At 40.6% G+C, this 21,675-nt stretch overlaps 1 protein-coding gene across 1 annotated transcript; it reads left to right on the top strand.

Moving 5' to 3' along the window:
- The first annotated feature begins 2,879 nt into the window (after nt 1-2,879).
- Nucleotides 2,880-21,100, top strand: cacfd1 (calcium channel flower domain containing 1). The gene is made up of 5 exons (XM_061932011.1): nt 2,880-3,354; nt 6,679-6,751; nt 6,957-7,082; nt 8,657-8,764; nt 10,371-21,100. Exons 1-5 carry the CDS (start codon nt 3,246-3,248, stop codon nt 10,447-10,449), a joined length of 495 nt encoding a protein of 164 aa, XP_061787995.1. The 5' UTR covers nt 2,880-3,245; the 3' UTR covers nt 10,450-21,100.
- The last annotated feature ends 575 nt before the right edge of the window (nt 21,101-21,675 follow it).

The following is a 21,675-nucleotide window of genomic DNA, read 5'->3' as shown; positions in this document are numbered from 1 at the left end:
AAGTTATGGTTATTTAAATAGTACATGTTCCTGGTCATATGAAAAATGCTCAGAGCCAATAGGGGCCGTCTAAGCATACCCGCCCCCAAAGTGCCAAAACTAAACATGACAGCGCGAGGAGAGATGCCAGGAGTACACTAGTGATGGGATCGGCAGTTCTTTTGACTGTACTGAATCACTAGAATCAGTTCCTTAAATTGAGTCGTTCAAAAAATGTGTTCACCGAATCCCCCCCCCCCCCAAAAAAAAATAGGGGGGGGGGGGGGGGGCGTGCGTAGTACAGTACAGTGCAGACATTCGCGGGAGAAGCAGCAAATAGGGTGAACGCGAGTCCCTACACAGCTCTGTGCATGCAGTACACCAGGCAGTGAGTGACTGACACAGAGCCACAGTCAGCACAGTTCAGTACGTGAACCTGAATCACTTCTGCAGCAGCAGTTCTGTGTGCAGGTCGGCGAATCATGAGTCAGTCAGTAACAGCTTCCCCAGCGGTAGATCTCAGTGTGTGTCAGTTCGCGAACGACACAAGCCCTCAGCACCCAATGAACGACGCGCACAGTGACTGAACGAGAGCCTCAATGTGACGTCCTCCTCCGCGACACAGTCAGTTCTCTGTCAGTAGGTTCGTGAGTCCTGATTCTGTCGTTCACTGGGTGATTCATGTCGTTAATCCGCGGTGAACGAATCGTTCGCTCAGTCCCTCCCCCCGCACCCATGATGAGTAGCTGGCTGCGTCGTTCGCCGACGTCGAGGGTTCAGTGAGTCACAGAATGCGCCAGTTCCACTCATACCGGCATGGTCGCAGCGGAGCTCAACTGAACTGAGAAAGGAACGAATCAGTTCATGAAGTGATTCGGTTCAGTACGTTCACTCAAAAGATTTGTTCGTTCGAACGAATCGTTCGCGAACGACACAACATTAGAGTACACAGAGAGAACACAGACCGAGACGGCGCGCGTGCAGAAAGGCGCAGCGCGCGCGCACAAAGGCACCACGCACGCGAAAAAGGGTGTCGTGCGCGCACGAAGTGGAGAATCAGCGCGCGATAACAGTTTTATGCGCTTGGAATTTTGGCACTAATGTGACGCCATACGCACCTTAGAGGGAACATTGCAGTCGCACGGCTGCGCTAGCATCACAGCTAACGTTAGTCGTGCTGCTACCTCTCTGCTGGGAGAGGGCGTATACGTATGTGACGTATGACGTGACAGTATGTGACGTGTGTAAGAAGGTGCGCTTGCTGTCTGTGAGAAGGAGACACAGGAAAGAGTGAGAAGAGCCTGTCAATGCCAGCAGCTAAAAGCAACTGCGCGAGAATCCACAGACCTGTGGATGTGTTGAAGGTGTGCTGGAAAATGCGGGAAATTAGGGAGCAGCAGAAAAGTGGAATGTATTATTTAAATCGGTGCGTTGGAAAACACGGACCGGAGTTTTTTTTAAACTGGATCTGGATCGGCATTTTCCCATGCTTTGCCGATACGCATTTTTTGGCAAATATCGGCGGCCGATCCGATCCAAATATCGGATCGGGACATCCATATATATATATATATATTACAGTGACGTGCAGTCACTGGAGGCAGGTGAGGCGGGGCCTTACCTGCCATCATGGAAAGAAACAAAATGTAAAAAGAAAAAAAAAAAATTAAATTGTTATATGTATCCAGTGATTATACTATAACGTTATTTTCCATTTAACTTCACCAGTTTTAGATTATTTTTATTCAAAATCGCTGAATTTTCACATTTTCCGTTCAAATACTGAGAAGAGACGGTGCGGTGAACAGCAGCCAGTTGAGGCACACCACTGAGTTGTGCCTCAACATGGATTGCGCAATGACGGTTAACTGCTGGCCTGCTGTGCAGTGAGACCGTATTGCTATATGAACTATATTATACATTTCCATAGTTTAGTTAGCTGAGGTATATAATGTACAGTGTATTTTGTCAACAACTGTATGTGTGTAAAGTATTTCTTGTGCTGAGCAATCATAAAACTGCTGCGAAGACGCACTGTGTGAGGCTCGCAGTAATCCCGCCTTCCCGCGCAGAATGCACCCCCCGACGGGAGCGCCACACCAACCAAAGCCCACACCCAAACCCTCCACGTGCAAGACCGAATCCACCCAAAAAAAGTCACTTAACAAGAAGCCAAAAAGTGCAAAAACAAAAATGCTCGCGCCGGAGGAGCCGTGAACGACTGCAGGGACACAACATTAGGTACACCTGCAGACTGCATCACGGATTTCATATTTCATTCATTCACAACTCCTCCAACACGAACACCACTGTTCCCGCACTTATAAGTAAAGGTAAGACCATAATAACGTTTTTTTTTATTAAATGTGCTTTTTTGTGTGCTACAGTTTGTATGTGTGAAGTTAAAGTTAAGTTAAAGTACCAATGATTGTCACACACACACTAGGTGTGGTGAAATGTGTTCTCTGCATTTGACCCATCCCCTTGATCACCCCCTGGGAGGTGAGGGGAGCAGTGGGCAGCAGCGGCGCCGCGCCCGGGAATCATTTTCAGTGATTTAACCCCCAATTCCAACCCTTGATCCTGAGTGCCAAGCAGGGAAGAATGCTGGTATGAGCTTTTAAACATAACCCGTTAACTACTGCCAATCAAATGGTGAATAAGATACTCTTTAGGGTTCATATGTTTGTAAATCTGACTGTGATGAAGTCAGTGCCTCACCAGTCATGAACCTCACCGCACGTCACTGATATATTATATGTATATATATATGAAATACTTGACTTGGTGAATTCTAGCTGTAAATATACTCATCCCCTCTTAATCACGCCCCCCGCCCCCCCAACCCCACCTCCCGAAATCGGAGGTCTCAAGGTTGGCAAGTTTGCGGATAGCCCTCCCACGATGCATTGCAGTCGCAATAACCCGGAAAAGAAAACAGAACGTAGCTCTGCCCAAAAAAAAAAATCAGTATGTTTTTGTATTTTTTTTAAATTCATACTCAGTTGTATGTGCGTTTAATTGAGTCACAACACCACGAAACAGTTTTTGAGAAGTTTAGAAGTGACGTTCATGCTCTCGGCAGCTTAGGCGGCGCTTGTTAGCATTAGCTAGCGGCTGGCTAACTCCGAGGAGCCAAACAACAGCAGGTTTGTCGACTCCGAAGTGCTGCTGGTTTTGTTTTGGCACAGTTAGTCGTTTAAAGCCACCGAACTCTGCGTGAGTTGGCTCCAGTACAGTAGCCAAGAGCGTGTGCTTCCTCCAAGATGAGCTCCGAGGAGGCTGCAGCGCCCACAAAAGCCGTCCCGGATGATGACGGCATGACGTGGTGGTACCGATGGCTGTGCAAGATAGCTGGCGTCCTTGGAGGAATATGTAAGTACATGACAACATGTCGCACTTTTAGTTGCAGATGTGCGTTTGGGTGAATTGGCTCTACTTCAAAATGTGCACTCTTGTGACTGCTTACTTGAAGAGCACTGACTATTAACACTGTATCAGGTTGTAATTACACCAGAAAACAAGGCTTGCAGCCGTGCTATGACACACATCAAGTGGTTCGGCCTCGCTAAACAATAGAGGCGCCATTGCTTATTGTCTCCTCCGCTATGACCACAGTACTGCTGCTGTTGCTGGGCCCCGCCTGTGCGGCCGTATAGGCGGATGGTCCTCAACCTACGGTAGCTGACAGGGACAAGCGTCAGCCGGGTGACCGGCTGCTATAAGAGCCGAGTACAAATATTGAATTGTTAAATAACAAATAATAGATAATGCGAGAGCCTAGTCCAGGGGTCGGGAACCTTTTTGGCTGAGAGCCATGAAAGCCAAATATTTTAAAATGTATTTCCGTGAGAGCCATATAATATTTTTTAACACTGAATACAACTAGATGCGTGCATTTTTAAGTAAGACCAAAATTTTTAGAGTATAATACGTCTCTTATTCTTTTTAATAACATTGTTATTCTGAAGCCAACCAATAATAAATAAGATACTTCTTACCATTAATGCGACTTCTTGAACAGGTGCGGTAGAAAACGGATGGATGGATTAAAATGCATGAGAATGTTTTATATTTTGAACGTTATTTTTAACACTGTGATTACCAGTTGAATTATTCATTACTTATCGTGTTAACTAGGGCTGCAACAACTAATCGATTAAATCGATTAAAATTGATTATCAAAATAGTTGGCGATTCATTTAGTCATCGATTCGTTGGAACTATGCTATGCGCATGCGCGGAGGCTTTTTTGTTTTGTTTTTTGTTTTATAAACCTTTATTTATAAACTGCAACATTTACAAACAGTTGAGAAACAATAATCAAAATAAGTACAAAAACAGTACAAAACAGCGCTGAGGCTACGTCTCATGAGGTGGCGTAAGCTAGCCAATGATGTGTCATGTGCAGCTCACGTGACCACGCCGTCCCCTTTGCTGGAAACATTTGAAAAATGGCGCAGGAAAACAGTACGGATAGTTTAGCGGAGAAACATCTTGAGGTTATTGCTTCAATGGAGAAAAGTGTACGACCTAAGTCGTCAAAAGTGTGGGAACACTTTACTTTAAAGACTTCAAAGAAGAGTGTTTCCTGCAAAATGGCACGGAAGTACAACATTGCTTGAGGAGCAGCTGAAAAGGAAACATGTTGGAGCCATGGATGAAGGGAAGAACTCACAGTACATAACTTTTTAAGTCCATAGTGGCAACAAGCATTCATGAGTTCAGCTTTTTTGTGAGTAACGTTAACGTTATGCCTTTGTTGCAACGCGGGGCTGATAATGTGTCTCCGGCACATTTGACTCCGATTTGAGAGAGAAAGCGCACGGTTACCAATTTGGAAATAAACGTAACGGACAGAAATATCTCAGGTTGGTTTCATAATGGATCAATAAAGCTATATAAATATATTTAGATTTGAGTGACGCTTTAGTATAACTAAACGTTATGAAGGTGCTGGAATATTTCATGCTATTATTCAGAGGCAGCCTAAAATGAATCCTTTATTATTCACAACAGAAACGTGTACAATATCTGATTCAGTTCTGATCTGATGAGTTACATTTCTGTGTTATTATTGGTGTATGCTGCGTCCCCAATGTCCAGAACATGGTGCCAGTATGCTGGTTTTTTTCAATAAAATACTGGAAAGGATAGAAATGTAGTGTGTCTTTTTTATCCGATTATTAATCGATTATTCAAAGTAACAATCGACAGATAAATCGATTTATCAAATTAATCGTTAGTTGCAGCCCTAGTGTTAAGCAATGTCAGCTAAGATTTATCTGAGAGCCAGATGCAGTCATCAAAAGAGCCACATCTGGCTCTAGAGCCATAGGTTCCCTACCCCTGGCCTAGTCCATCGATAAGACAGCGGAGTGTTGTAGGGGGATCTTCTTGCATGTAGACGATTTGAGACGTCACCAACACCGAGAAGTCACCAACTGATGCATTGAAGAGACAGCGAGCGCCTCTTCCAGACTGGTACCGCTACAGAAATGATTTGTGACCAACTGGTACTCTCTCCATACAGGAGAGGGGGGACCGAGCAGAAAAAAAAGCGGCATATCAACTGGTCTAAATAGGGGTCTACTTAAAAAAAGCTATAGTATAGACATGAGTTTTAAGGTGGAATGCTTCTACTAAGGTAGCATTTCTAACTCTGGGAATCACTAATAAGCTGGCGTTCTTGGACTTTTGGGACAGGACATATGGCACAATACAATCAGCCAAAAAAGATGGTGATAGACCCCAAAGAGGTTCATTAGGTCTTCAAAAATGTATGCAATTTGTTATTCTTATAGCCAGACCTGTGTGTTTACTTGACATCACGTGACAACCGCTGAGAAAGGCAACAGTTGTAGCCAAAACCGTCAGGTACAGAAGTAAACACACAGGCCTGGCTGTGAGAATAACAAATTGCATGGTGCTAGACCGTTGAGTATTTTGTAACTAAGTAACAAAACCTTAAGACACCATCTTAAGTGTACCAGAAACCAGTGCAGGTGGGCCAGTATAGGCGTAATATGATCAAACTTTCTTGTCCCAGTCAAAAGTCTAGCAGCCGCATTTTGTACCAACTGTAATTTTTTAATGCTGGACATGGGAAGACCCGAAAATAATACGTTGCAGTTATCAATTAGTGACGTAAGAAACCTATGAATGATCTCTGTGTCACTGCTCCGGTTGTCAGTCGGTTATGTGAACGGCAGTGGCCAGTTTGTTATTGTGTTCCCTGAATTTACACTGAGTAAAATACACTTATACAAAGAAGAAGGTTGCTGTCATTGAATTATCAGGTTTGATGGTTTATTCTTGTTTTAGCATTTATGTAATTGCAGCAATTTACCATTGCATTTGTTTTTAGGCGATAATGTGTACTCTGCCCCTGACAAACACCATATCTCCCAGCGACCTAATAAAACAACATGGTCAGTTTGCTTCTGTATTCGCACTGACACCAGAGTCAAGTGCTTGTGTCACAGACACCACTGCTGCATATTCAATGAGCTTTGTATTTTTCAGCAGGATGGAAACACGTGCATCAAATGTCAATAGACACGACCAAATGTTTATTATTCATCAGAAAAAGCTGTTAAAAAGTGAAAATGTTCCCTTTTGCTTATTTTTCCTCTGCTGAGATCTTCAGTTTGAGTCCAATCCTAACTGTTGTGTTCTGCTCTGTCCTAAATATTGCAGCTTGTGCCATCGCAGGGGTGTGGAACTGCGTCACCGTGAATCCTTTAAACATCGCCGCCGGAGTGTGGATGGTGTAAGTCAGGATCAGGGTCTCAAAGTTGCGGCCTGCGGGCCCATATTTTGTGACCTAAGAAGGTGGTCTGAAATTCACTTTGCACACGTAAAACAGTTGAAAATGTTCCTGTGTCAAACTTTGACCACATGTTTTTTCATCTGGAATGTTTAAAGTGTTCAATATTTGAACTGTCTTCACTTATTATGAACCGCTCTTTGTCAAGGTTGAACGCATTTGTGCTGTTCCTGTGCGAGGTGCCCTTCTGCTGTCAGTTCATCGAGTTCGCCAACGCTATCGCTGCCCGTGCGGATCGCTTCCGACCTTGGCAGAAAGCCTTCTTTTACTGCGGGTGAGAACACAGGGATGTTGCTGAATGAAAGAATGAAATCCAGTGGAACCTCGATTTACGAACTTAATTCCCAACAGGGTTCGTACATCAAAACGTTTGTATAGTGAAGCAAATGTCTCCATAAGAAACAATGTCAATATGAATAATGGGTTCCAGCCTCGACAGAAGTACTTATTTTAGTGAAGGTTTGTACACTTTGAACACAAAATAAAGTGCTGTGCACTACTGTATAGCAAACAAACACTACAAGGGGGTGATGAATCAGCTGTCTTTTTATTAACTACCCGAAACAACAGGTTGCTGCTGTCCTCTGTCAACACACGCAGACACACAGAGCCCATTTGGCGCCCGCACAAAGGATCAGAAATCACAAAAATCCCTGACTATTACAACCATATTGCTACAATAATTAACTTTAAAAAAAGTCAAATCAACTTAGTGTCGAATTTGATGAAGGAGGAATATAGAGCTACAGGAGGGTCAAAAGTACTTGAAAAAATAACTTTGAAACCGAAAGTTAAAGTTTTGATGTTGAATTTTGAAAAATACATCAGTGTATTCCAAATAAGAAGTGAACACAATGTTTTTTTTTTAGTTTGGATATAATTTTGATTCACACTTAAAATTATTTTAAATTAATTATTTTATTTTAATTTTTCACTTTCATGTATTTTGATGTTTAAGCTTGGTTTTTTACACTTAAATTGTTTTTACCAGATTCAAATCCTTTTTTCCCCAGATTCAATACTTGTTTTTTCAGATTCAGACTTTTGACCCTTTTTGTACATGGCGCGCATTCGAGGGGCATTGCCTCCTGACAGACCAATCAGCAAAAGGATAAGGGGTGTCCTCTATCAAATTGCCTTCAGGGAACTTAGGAACTAATTTAGCTCAAGCGAATACTTTTTTTTATTGTATACACCATGTGATTGTAAGGGAAAGATGTAGTGCCAGTGAGACATGAAGGCTGTGTTAAACAGCACTTGGGACAAATAGCAGACTAATTATGCCAGATTATTTCAACATGTTCGTGTGTGCCTTGAAACTAAAGTCTTCTCCTCTGCTGTAAAATAAGTCTACTATAGCATCTTTTTCCAGAAAAGTCCAATCTCATCACAATTAAAACTTTATAGCCTGCTTCTTCAATTCTTCCATACTTGCAAGCCCCATCAATGCACAGAACTCGCAAATATTTTTTTTACTGCCACAGTGATTTTCTTCTTTCCACGCTGGTGTGTTGTCTTTTTAGGACTCATGTTGAGATAGCAAAATTAACAAAACTTGTCAAAAGGGGAACAAACACAAAGGGTACACACGCTAAAGCGCTGAGAAGTGAGTGTGTACTGTGAAGCAAGTGCTACAAAAATGCTGCGTCCTGCTTTTTGCCTGCAGGGGTGAAACAAGATGAATGACTCAATAAAGCTTTTATTGATAAGACATGTTTCGCACAAGGTGGCATATTTGACTCAATGGAAAAGTTTGTAAATATAGGGGTTGGTAAATCGAGATTCCACTTTATAGGAGAAATACTATTCTGATTTGTATGTTTGTTGTTTATGTCCATGGCTGCTCAGGATGGCGCTGTTTCCCGTATTCCTGAGTTTCTCCTTTACCACCTTGTTCGGAAACAGCATTGCCTTTGCCACAGGAGTCCTGTACGGTCTGGCGTCTTTAGGCAAAAAGTAAGACACACCTAATTGAAAAAGCAGCCATTTTGAACTCTAAAATGTGATTGACTGTCTTCTCCTTGTCATGCATTAACGTAGATGCTTATTTAAATCCATCCATCCATTTTCTACCGCTTAAATTCACCTCAAAATGTGTTACCTCCAATTCCTTTTCATAATTTTTTTTAAATAATGTAAAGCCTTTCAGCTTTGATTATAATTTTTTTTTTTTAAACTTCATTGCTAATTCAAAACTAATTTTCACCACACTGCAATTCTAGCCTTAACATTAGATACACCTGCTTTTAAAAAGCCAGTACTGCCCAGTTTTGACTAATTTTCTTGAACAATGTTTGTTTTTGTCGCTTAATATTTTATTTTAGTATATAGTGTAAGATACATTATGTAGTACAGTCAGACGCAAAGTACCACAATGACTTGTTTTCCCTAAATACCACCATTCTGTACAATAAAATGTTCAATATAACAGATTGTAAAATATGATTCCAGAATTAAGTAGCATTATTTTTTAAGCGTTATATAATATATTATTCAATATGCTAAAGTTTATGGGTTTGTGCCAATTGATCGACCAGTCTTGTCTGATTTTCGTGAAAAAGTAGGTGATCCCCATTGCCAATTAATGCCTTTTAATGCCAATCCCCTACTTCTGACACTGTATTAATTATTAGTGCCCCTGCTGACAAGTGGCTAGCAGCTAATTATGTGTCTCCATATAGAGTGTGGAATTTCTCCCCTAACTTAAAAATAATAATTTCCATTACAACAACTACTCTGCATTTCTTAGTAACTTATGTATCCATTATCACTGGAGGACGAGGCTAAACATGTTACACACCGAGAGCAAGTCAGGGGCCTGCATGCTAATGGCTAAGCGAACCACTAACTACCTTTAAGCACCAAGAAATAGTGGCTAGTAAACGTACATGGAGTGTACATGGATGCGTGTAACAGCAGAAAGTAAGCAGCTATTAACATGAAATGAACAAAGGGTTAATAAAACAACAACAGTTTGTGTGCCAGCATTGTCACAGTCAGTCCATAACTTAAGGGGACGGTGAATCAATCACCCATAAATTAGTGGGGTCGATACCTAGGTTACTATCGGTATATGATGGATACTAGAATGATAAGGGCGATATTTGTATTTTTTCAGGAATTTTTTGTTGACGTTTACTACAAACTGGGGAAGTAATTCCTTGTACACAGGAGGACTTGCTGGGCAAAAAGCAAAGTATTTAAATGAGCAGTAGATAGTAGTTTGTACTTTTGTTTTGTTATTGTGTACTATTGACTTTGTTTTGCTTTTTAAAAAAATGGTAAAAAATATTAAACAGGTTTAAATATTGTGTTGATATTGTTAAGCTGTCAATAGTAATAATTGCAAAATGTACAGTTAATACATGTGATCAGTACAGGCCGATCTCACTAATGGATGATCATTATCGGAATCTGCGGCATAAAAACATCCTTCATTTTCACAAATAAAAGCCTTTTTGTATTGTTGTACCTAATGTCATGTTTTATTAGTAAGTCTTAACCTTCTTATTAACCCCCTACTATATTTGTGCAAATTAACGACTAATGGCCATCCTCACAGGGGCGACGCGGTGACGTACGCCAGGCTGCAGCACAACAAGCAGGGCGACGAGGAGAGAATGACCGGCACGACAGAGTGAGCCCTCCTGTTGCGCTTTTTCTTCTTCTTCCTCCCCCAATCTTTGTTGGAGCGCACTCCTTACAGAGGAACGTTCATCCCTCTCCTGCACCCACCCACCTACCTCCTCCTCTTCCTCGTTCTATCCTAGCTGTCATCAAATTGTATTTATTATTACCTCTTTATTGGACTTGCAGCATAAACCAGGAAAAGGTCCGGTTTTGTGTGCTCGCTTTTTCTAAATTATTTCACGGTGTGACCCTTTTTTTGGTTCTTTGTGTTGTTTTGCTGCTATTTTTTTTCCACCATCTGTGTGTAGTCGCACACACCCTTCTTCAGGACCTGAATGAACACTTTGCTGATTGTATGACGTGCTTATACGACGTAAGATTTACTTCTTTTTTTTTTATTAAGCAGCTTAAAACTTGAGTGATGTCGCCTTTCCTGACTTTGCAGCCTGAATGTATTCCATGTTTATTTTTCATAGCTGTGATCATGAAGTCTTAGCAGTTTGCCTGAACCTTTTATCACTTGCAGTTTTAGTAGAATGAGCCAGAATGATCACTATTGAGTAAAAACAAAAATTGCGGTGTTTTTATTTACCAGATTTTCTCATAGAGCGCCACTTTCTCTTTAAACGTTAGCTTCATGTCTGCTCAATTGACTCTCGGTCAGGGTTAAGGTTGGGCATAATTCATGGATTTATTTTAGTGCTGTCTATTCAAATCCTCTCTTTTGCAGGAAAGAGTCCTCCCAGGTTGTTTTGTTCTAAAGCTGCCTAAAATGTAAAGAGGTGACTAGAACTGAAGTTGAACAATTTGTTCTACTAAGCAGAAGTACGTACAAACAGTAGAAACACAAGCGCTGTGACAGAGTGATCCAAGCAATCTCTAAGATGGTCGCCCGTCTGTCATGCTTTTGTCCTCCTTGACAGGAATCGAAACTCTAAACTTGGCGTGCATGCCGAGCACACATTCATTCTGTTTATCTTCTTTGAGCAGAACCAAGGCCAAAGCTAGTCATTTCTAAGGCGTTTGATGTTACACAAAGAAGGTCAAATATTCCCTTAACATGTCAACTCATTACTCTTTTGAATCCGATTAATCACACTTTTGAATTTTGGATTAATCGAGATTAATCAGACTAAATTACTTCCTGACATAATTTAAATCAACCAAAGAAAAGAATGTCAGACACAAGCATTTTTGTTTTGTTTTACTTGAATGCGATAAAAGTATTATCTCAAGTTCTGTCAGAGTTTATGTTGAAGCGCACAACCCATGCCGCCCATTCACGGTTAAGGTAAAGGAGCTCAAAATAAATCAATGTGAAGAATTATTTAAAAGAAAACCCAAATAAAATGTCTGATTAATGTGCAAATATTCATGATTAATGCAATATTTCTTTTGTATTAATGACATGTGTTAACTTGTTGTTTCTGACAACCTAAGTGAATAAAAAATGGAGTGCAGTACTTACTGCAACCAGTAGAGGCGCTGTTGGTTCATTCTCCGCTCCTATGTTAAGCCCTCCTCTATTCTTCAGATGTTTTAATATTTATTAGAGATGTCCGATAATGGCTTTTTTGCCGATATCCGAAATACCGATATTGTCCAACTCTTAATTACCGATTCCGATATCAACCGATACCGATATATACAGTCGTGGAATTAACACATTAGTATGCCTAATTTTGTTGTGATGCCCCGCTGGATGCATTAAACAATGTAACATCCATCCATCCATCCATTTTCTACCGCTTGTCCCTTTTGGGATCGCGGGGGGTCGCTGGACCTATCTCAGCTACAATCGAGATATGCATCTGGGGATAAGTTGATCAGCAACACTAAATTGGCCCTAGTATGTGAATGTGAGTGTGAATATTGTCTGTCTATCTGTGTTGGCCCTGCGATGAGGTGGCGACTTGTCCAGGGTGTACACTGCCTTCCGCCCGATTGTAGCTGGGATAAAAAAAAAACAACTATGTAACATGGTTTTCCAAAATAAATCAACTCAAGTTATGGAAAAAAAATGCCAACATGGCACTGCCATATTTGTTATTGAAGTCACAAAGTGCATTATTTTTTTTAACATGCCTCAAAACAGCAGCTTGGAATTTGGGACATGCTCTCCCTGAGATAATCCTGATACCCACTACAACTATGGGAAGTACTATACTTTGACTTCCACAAAGTGCATTATTTTTTTAATTATTTTTTTAAACATGCCTCAAAACAACAGCTACAAAAACAATGAAGGCACACAGCTTCAGTCCAGAGTATACTAGAGTAATAAAGTAAAGAATAACATAGTCCTCCTTTATTGCAAGACTGCCTGGCATACTATATAACAGGAAATTATAAAACTGGGCTCAATCTGCCCTGCTCTAACGTATCTGTATGAGTAACAAAAATGTGCTGCAATCTAGTGGTGAGTGCTTGAAGTGGCCTAGCAGTCAGCCAGAGCTTCTTAAATGCTGCTTTTTCTCAATTGGACCCCCAGAATCAGGACGCACTAGGGTTACATTTTCCGATAAACTGTGACTTGGCCGTCAGATTTCGAGACCTTACTGTATGTTCCCTATTCTTAAGCCAGGAACCTCAATTACCATTTCCTGCCCTTTTTACACACCCCTCCCTTCATCTCCATTCACTTTTTCTCATTTGGACCCCCAGAATCAGGACGCACTAGGGTTACATTTTCCGATAAGCTGTGACTTGGCCGTCAGATTTCGAGACCTTACTGTATGTTCCCTATTCTTAAGCCAGGCACCTCAATTACCATTTCCTGCTCTTTTTACACCCCCCCTCCCTTCATCTCCATTCACTTTTTCTCATTTGGACCCCCAGAATCAGGACGCACTAGGGTTACATTTTCCGATAAACTGTGACTTGGCCGTCAGATTTCGAGACCTTACTGTATGTTCCCTATTCTTAAGCCAGGAACCTCAATTACCATTTCCTGCCCTTTTTACACCCCCCCCCCTCCCTTCATCTCCATTCACTTTTTCTCATTTGGACCCCCAGAATCAGGACGCACTAGGGTTACATTTTCAGATAAGCTGTGACTTGGCCGTCAGATTTCGAGACCTTACTGTATGTTCCCTATTCTTAAGCCAGGCACCTCAAATACCATTTCCTGCCCTTTTTACACCCCCCACCCCCTTCATCTCCATTCACCTTTTGTCATTTGGACCCCCAGAATCAGGACGCACGAGGGTTACATTTTCCGATAAGCAGTGACTTGGCCGTCAGATTTCGAGACTTCACTGCATCTTTCAGCATTTATAATACAGATTTTTATTAAAATACATATACCCTAACCATCAAACTAAACTAAGCAGAAACAGAGCTAAACAGAAACCATTTTTTTTTACAATACATTTTGGAATTCAAATGCAACATACAATCATAACTTATTTTCTAATACTGAAATTAACATGGTATGTTCCTGGCATGCATCACAACTATATCCCTCCTCCTTGGGGTTTCCCACACACAAGCTGTGGTACCATCGCCCGCACCGCTCGCACTGGATCTGAAATGAATGCATTTGGTCAAGTGTATCAGTTCAATGTAAATCAATATGTAAATTGATTAAATAAATTATATTTATTGATATAAATCAATACCAGTATATCAATATCAATTGGCTTCTTTCAGTGGCTGATGTTAAACAAATGTGGCAAGGGAAAATATTGTTTGTTTTCTTATCAAGATATCTTACCCAGTCAGTGGTATCACTTTTGGGGCTCCCACCAATCTCCTCCTCTCCGCAGCAGTGGCAGAGCTCACTGAGATCATCTGCAAGAGATTTTCTCTAAGAAAACCTGATTTTCTTTGTGACGTACGAAAGGATGTGAAAACACAGCACGCAGATTCTTCCATTTGTAACATTGAGGGACACATTGCTAATCCCAGTAGTTTCATTGGAAATTTGTTTTAAAAGTACACACCAGTTTCCTTGAGGAGCGTTTTTGCAACATCCATGCGATATGCTTCCACCGCCTGGTCAGAATTATCGAAAATGGGTGCCTCCTCTGCCAACACCTTTTCAGCATACTAGGATTGAGTGATAGACAAAGTGATGGTGAATTAATACAAGCTCAATTAGTCTGAAAAAATGTATGCTCCTCAATATATATTCTATCTTGTCCCTTATTGATATTTAATAAAGCTTTATGGAAATGCACGTAAAATCCATTGCAATTGTTTGTCAGATATAGATGATGTATTAAGTAATCAGTCAAGCAAATGTGAAATGAACTTACTTTCAATACAAATATCCCACAGGAGGTACTGTCTTTTTGTAGACTGTGAGGCACTGTGTTTGCAGACCACTTTGGTAGTGCAACATTCCTCTGTCGCATGAAAGACCTTCATATAATATACACATCGAATTAAATTCAGGTATTGTGGATGTGTGTGAAAGTAAGGGATGGTTGATGGTAGCTGTAGGAGGATGAGATAGGGGCAGCTGCTCTACAGGCGTGACACATCCTTAATCCCTTGCGTTGTGCCTGTAGAGCAGCTCCCCCTATCTCATCCTCCTACAGCTACCATCATCCACCCTTTACCTACACAGTATGTTGGAAGCCTGGGAGCTTTTGACTTATGAAAGAAACAGCTGTTACCTGGTGGACTCCAAACACTTGGGTACTTTAGAGCGAGCGTTGCCTAATGAGTCAAGCACGAGACTCCGCTGCTCTGCTGGATAAAAGGCCTGTGAATATTCAGAAAAATCATAGAGCTTCACTTCTAGTTCCTCACTGTCAGATAAGCCGATAACAGAAACACCCAGGATTAGGAGATATAAATCTTCACTTACTGTGAAAAACCAGTGGCCAGGTTCATGGACTGCTCCGAAAAAACAACAAAAAATGAATTGGGATCCAGCTGAAAAAAAAAATTGAGTATTCAAATTTGGTTTACATTTAAAAATGCAAAGCACATTGTTATTTGTGCCATGTTCTCATATTAACAAAGGAATCCTACTTTCACTCGTGTTTTTGGTCCTTGCCACATCACTGTCATGGCAAATGAATCAATGTATGCAGCTTGTTTCCCTCCTCGGCTGTTGTAGCACTCGACTAGTTTATGTAGGTATGCATTGATGACCTAAGGGCAAGAAAGTGAAGTGAATCCACCTAACTTTATTATTGTGGGTTTTTTATTTGTCTTAGCCAGATGTAAGTAAAGGAAATTTGTGTTTCAATTTACCTCGCTTTCAAATTTCTTGTTGGGCCCTGTGCGATTGATGTCCCAATACCACAATTTGTATCATCCAATTTTGGACAGAAGAATGTGACAATCCTGTCCTCCCCAAGCTTCTTTGATATCTGCCAGAAAGATTTTATTTTTTAGAAATGCGAGGTAAAAACAGAGGTGGTAGATTTGTAAGAGGGGATGAAATGTTGGTGTTCACATTTAAATCAAGTAATGTTTCTAAAATGGGTTTTTGGTCATTTACATTGCTCTGGATTATGTGAGATGGCAGGGATTCCATGGGATCCTCGGGCAGGTGTCATTCCTCTTTTGGTAGACCCAGAGGTGGCTGAGGTGGTCTCACTGGTGTTTGGGGTGATGGCTGTGGCAGGTGCAGAAGAATCTTCAACTGCTGTGGTGGCAGGTGAGGCTGTATTTGGAGTGGCTTCAGCAGGAGAATCTGTGGAGCATGTCCTCAATTTGGCCGGTATTCTAGGGCCTTCCTCCACATATTTTCTTAAATGATCAGCATTGACCTTATACACAGGCTTTCCATCTGTGCTGACAAGGTCAATACTTTTCCCCTGAATTTTTGTTATGCAAAATGGACCAAGGAAGTCAGGGTCAAGCTTTCCCCCTTTTCTTTGCTGACTTCGGACATTTCGCCGCCACACCATGTCCCCCACCTGCAGAAATTGAGTTTTAGGCCTGTTTTTTGCTGCCTGGGTTCTTTGATGAGCCTTTTCTTGATTTTTTTGTACAATGGCTAATATTTTCTCCTGCCGTTGTAGATCAAACATCACTTCTTCCTCTGTGTATAGCTCCTCAAAAGACTTATCAACCTGTGGCAGAGAAGAAACGGATGCTAGACATACACTGTAGTACTGGCAAATTGGGATTGAAGTCTTACACAAGGGAGGAATACTGCATAGATGGAATTGAAATGTAGATGAATGAGAGTTAACCCGGAAGTTCTCTGCAACCTCAGAAGGGTATCGCGCCTCCCTTCCGAACATGAGGAAGTATGGCGAAAATTTTGTGGTGATTTATTTTTTGGTGCATAGGCCAAACACAACTGCGTCCAAATAATCATCCCAATCGTTCGCCTTGTCTTTCACGAGCTTCCCCAGGGCTCTAAACAATCATTTCATAGAAACAACATAGATGCTCTAAAAGTTTGGAATATTTTGGGTGAAACTAAGACTTAATGGAAAAAATATCTAACAGCTATAATTCTAATCATTAACAAAGCTATAATGACATTTGTTTTTTACCTCTGAATGCTAGAGTTGAGTCTCTCCACCAACCCATTTGTCTGGGGGTGGTATGGAGCACAAAGGCTTCTTTTAACCCCCAAAAGCCGGCAAATCTCTGTTGATCTGTAAAAGTAGTTTGTAATTTAAGGCTTCAAGTACTTTCACATGTTTAGTCCTTTTAAACCTCACAATTTAAGTCAAGCAGTATTCTATCAACAATATTATAGTCATCAATCGTATCAGTGAGAAGTACAACACAATAATTCTAAACTAAATCATAAGTTTGTGTATCTTACATCAAACCAAAAGGTATATGCATACATTGTTGACAAATTCTTTGCCCTGGTCAGTCAGGATTCTTTGCGGAACCTCAAACTGATGGAACATTTTGAGGATGCACCCTGTCACTTCTTCTGCTGTTTTAGATTTTAGGGCATATGCCTGTGCCCATCCGGTGCAGTAATCTACCATCACACAAATGTATTGGTTGCCTGTCTTGGTCTTCACCAGCCTGCCTTTGAGGTCCATTCCGACCAGCTCAAAGGGGCATTTGGTCTTGAAGAGAAGAGTGGAGAACAATGTTAACGTGGAGTAAACACACAAAAACTCACACAAACACAGGGAGAATTATAGCTGCTGTGAGGCAATGGTTCGGGGACATGAAAATTTAGGCAACATTTGCATATTCTTCACAACTAGTTTGACTTTGGTAGTCTCAAATGATTGACCGATAAACAGCGAGGCCTTATCCCTGCCAGAGTTTGAATAGGGCCACCTTTTCATGGGAGATTGCAGTGCTAGCCACCCCACCTCTCGCCAAGGATACATGCTGTGTAATTAAAATGCAAAAGGTGAAGTTCACCTTGATTGGCTTGTACTCTGTGCCTGTCTTTAGGTCAACCCTGCCCTTCTGTGAACAGGACGTGCATTCAGACACCTGAGTATAAAAAACATTGATCAATACAAAATATTTAACGGCTTAAAAGTTATGTCAGTATGGGTATGTGCAGAGTATGTTATTTAATTGTTTGACAAAGGGGAATGGGGTATATAGGCCAAAATGGTAAATACTATTTGATATATACTTGGGAATCAAATTGTTTATTTCAGCAATGAAGGCCAAAATATCTGAATTGTTTGACATTCAGAATTTTTTTTAAATTGCTCTATTATTTTTAATGTTTTTATGACGAGCCAGCAGACTGTCCTTCAAAGTGGACAGTCATAAGTGCCCTTCATAAATAAAATGATGGACTGTATTCCATTAATTTCTGACAAGGCAGCAGTACCTTTCGGTAAGACAGGCAAGACATGTTGTAAAGGCAAAAATGAGGAAAAACCAAATCTTACCCATATTTCAATGTCACACGTCATTGAGGGCCAGTAACATCTCTTGGAAATTGCATCCCTTGTTTTGATCTGGCCACAATGTGCGCCAATGTCACTTGAGTGGAACTCTCTAAATATGGCATCTGCTTCAGCTGCCCCACACACCACTTTAACTTTCAGCTCTTTGGCCGATCCTTTGTGGCGGAGGTAATATAGCTTGCCATCTATGACAAATCAAAGCATTAATTGAAAGCTTATTTCTTACAATGAAAAGTAACACAGTGAAGTACAAATATCTCTGATTTGAAATACAGAGATTGCAGCAATGGTATTTGTTTATTGTAGAAATTTCAATGCTTTACTTGCTGTGCTCACACCTAACAAAGTGAGCGGCCTGATTCAATACAAATTAAATGCAAAACTCACAAATGGCGTGGGGGCAGTGTATATTCATTCATGAAGGATATATGTATATTAAGATTTACTCTTAGACTATTAAATTAATGAAATGAAAACATGGCTCCGAGACAGTTTATTTCTTTATCAAAAAAACAATACACAAATCCGCGACAAAAAATATCTTATCCATCACACAATCAACTCAGAGGATATGGGCACGGCCTCAAAGGGTCAATATCCGATGAGGCAGAGAACTGCCATCAACCCAAAATATACAGAAAGGGTTTTTTGGAACAAAAAAAGAAAATTAACATTACTTTCACTTTTTCTTCAATTTTCCATGGATTTAGGTTAAAAGGTGTACAATTTCAGACACCATTTATGCACCTGAGTAAAGTTGCGCCGCATTCTCGTGCTAGGTGAGAGTCCATCTTAAGTATGAAAATCTACAAACACTGAACACTGTTGCCCTCTCTGTTTTAAAATGTTGATTTCTATTTACTGTTTTAATTGGTTTCACCCTTAAAATCGTTTTTAATCATATTTACTTTATATTGTTTTTATATTGGTTTTATATGTATTTATTTTTTGTTTTTTATTCAGTCATTGGTGGAGCTCAGGATAGTATTTGAATGTTGTTTTTAATATTGTTGTGCAGCACTTTGGAAACATTTTGTTGTTTAAATGTGCTATATAAATAAAGTGGATTGGATTGGATTGAATTATGCTGTAGTATAATGTAAAACTGTAAATTTAGAAAGGGAATGCTTTGTTTTTCTTTAAATACATTAACACCATCACATTTTGTTTTAATAATACTAGAGGTGGCGACTTGTCCAGGGTGTACCCCGCCTTCCGCCCGATTGTAGCTGAGATAGGCTCCAGCGACCCCGAAGGGAATAAGCGGTAGAAAATAGATGGATGGATGGAAGTCGTTGAACCTCTTGAGGCAATTTGGCATTTGTTGGGGTAGTCTGGATAAAGCCAAATGTTTCAAGTACCTTGGTATGGCGCCACCTCCTGTTAATAGTGTGAAATGCCATAAGTTTACGCCTAGTTGGCTGGGCAAAACGCAGACGGGCTTATCGGAAAATGTAACCCTAGTGCGTCCTGATTCTGGGGGTCCAAATGAGAAAAAGTGTATGGAGATGAAGGGAGGGGGTGTGTAAAAAGGGCAGGAAATTGTAATTTAGGTGCCTGGCTTAAGAATAGGCAACATACAGCCATAACAAACAGAACAACCGCATGTGCATGTATAGCCTTATCTATATTGGAAAATGTATGTGTGTGAGAGAGAATCAACAGCTGATACAATGGACACATACTATAATGAAAGTAAGTCATTGATTTCCAGAATATGTGTAATTTATTAATGCTGAAATTCTGACAACTGACGTTTCAGCATTAAGGATAGTTTACGCCATTTACGCGATACAATGGACTCATACTATAATGAAAGCAAGTCATTGATTTCCAGAATATGTGTAATTTATTAATGCTGAAATTCTGACAACTAGCGTTTCAGCATTAAGGATAGTTTACGCCAATTACGCAAGCGTTCTTCTCCTCCTCTTTGGGCTTGCCGTTCAACCATCAAACAAACGCCATGGGAACATCGCCTCCTGGAGTTACAAATTCCAATGGGTAACAGATTTCGGTACAACACCGGCAACAACACACTCTTGTTGTTATGCTCCGCTCGCGGCGGTTTGATGAGGTCATCAAGCGCCGCCAGTAAACCTCTCATGCTGCAGTCGTGCTGCAACTCCTGTGTTGTGTGTGGGAGAGGGGAGGGGCTGCTGACTGGGAGACGCAACTGCTCTGTACTTCTCTCTACGTCCGCGTACCGCTACGTACAGTGGCGTTTTAAAAAGTCATACATTTTACTTTTTGAAACCGATACCGATAATTTCCGATATTACATTTTAAAGCATTTATCGGCCGATAATATCAGTGGTCCGATATTATCGGACATCTCTAATATTTATGAATGATTGGAAAATTGAAAGTGATGTATCTAATAAATAATCATTAAAATTGCCCACCCATAGTTGTGGTAATGATCAAATGAATTGGGAGGCCACTCTTTGTGGAAATACGGTATTTAACAACGTATTACTGGTTCTTGTTGGTTTCCCGACCAAAACCCGTCCTAAAAGGGGACACAAAATGATGGGGTAATCCTCATTAGATTCATAGTTTGCCTTTGATTTGCATTGTGCGATTTGTGTGGATGTTTTTGTCTCCTTTACCGTCCCTACAAAGGAAACTTTGAAAGCCGTCTTACAGCAGCTTTACTGGCTGTCACCTCCTGCTCTCAGGTACAAAAGCACCGGTGGAAATGGATAAAATAATGAAACAATGCCAGCTAAGTGACAACACTATGGGTGTACTTTTAATGCTATCGTTCTGCTTCCCCGTACGGGACATGTGGACATTGTGTGTTGTGACATGAACCCTCCAATTAAACCAACCTGCTACTTGCTCTCTTTTGGATCTTTATTCACTAATAGTCCACTTTTTTTGCCACGCAACACATTCTAAAGACAAAATGAAAACATCCTAGATTAGAACACAACACCAAAAAATCAAATATGAAATTGTGTGTGAATTGTGCAAGCTGCGGAAATGAACGACCCAAATTTAAATGGTTATGTTAGCATGCTAACAGTTAAAAGTCATGTGACTTTGAAGCGTACACATTTGAAATTAGTTTAAAAAAATTAGCATGCTAAGAATTACCATGTATCAAGTACCAATTTATATGACTGAGATGTTCTGCTTTCAAATTGGCTAAAAAAGTTTGATTGTTAATGTTAGCATGCTCACAGTTATTGTAGTAGTTTTAGCATGTTAACCGTTAGAATGCGTCAAGTACCAAGTTATGTGATTATGAAGTGTATGCATGTAAAATTAGCTAAATGTTAGCATGCTTGAATGCTAACAGTTACCATGTATTAAGTACCAAGTTATATGACTGAGGTGTTCTGCTTTCAAATTGGCTAAAAAAGTTTGCATGTTCATGTTGGCATGCAACAATGTTAATGTTAGCATTCTAAC

This window comes from Nerophis lumbriciformis, linkage group LG39, assembly GCF_033978685.3.
Source record: "Nerophis lumbriciformis linkage group LG39, RoL_Nlum_v2.1, whole genome shotgun sequence".
Classification (NCBI taxonomy): Eukaryota; Metazoa; Chordata; class Actinopteri; order Syngnathiformes; family Syngnathidae; genus Nerophis; species Nerophis lumbriciformis.
This window is presented reverse-complemented; position numbering and strand designations above follow the sequence as displayed.

Bases quoted from the DNA above. Each gene is read 5' to 3' on its own strand.
- cacfd1 (XM_061932011.1), top strand. From the start codon at position 3,246: ATGAGCTCCGAGGAGGCTGCAGCGCCCACAAAAGCCGTCCCGGATGAT. The intron at 3,355-6,678 runs GTAAGTACATGA...TAAATATTGCAG, and splicing joins TGGCGTCCTTGGAGGAATAT to CTTGTGCCATCGCAGGGGTG. The intron at 6,752-6,956 runs GTAAGTCAGGAT...CTCTTTGTCAAG, and splicing joins GCCGCCGGAGTGTGGATGGT to GTTGAACGCATTTGTGCTGT.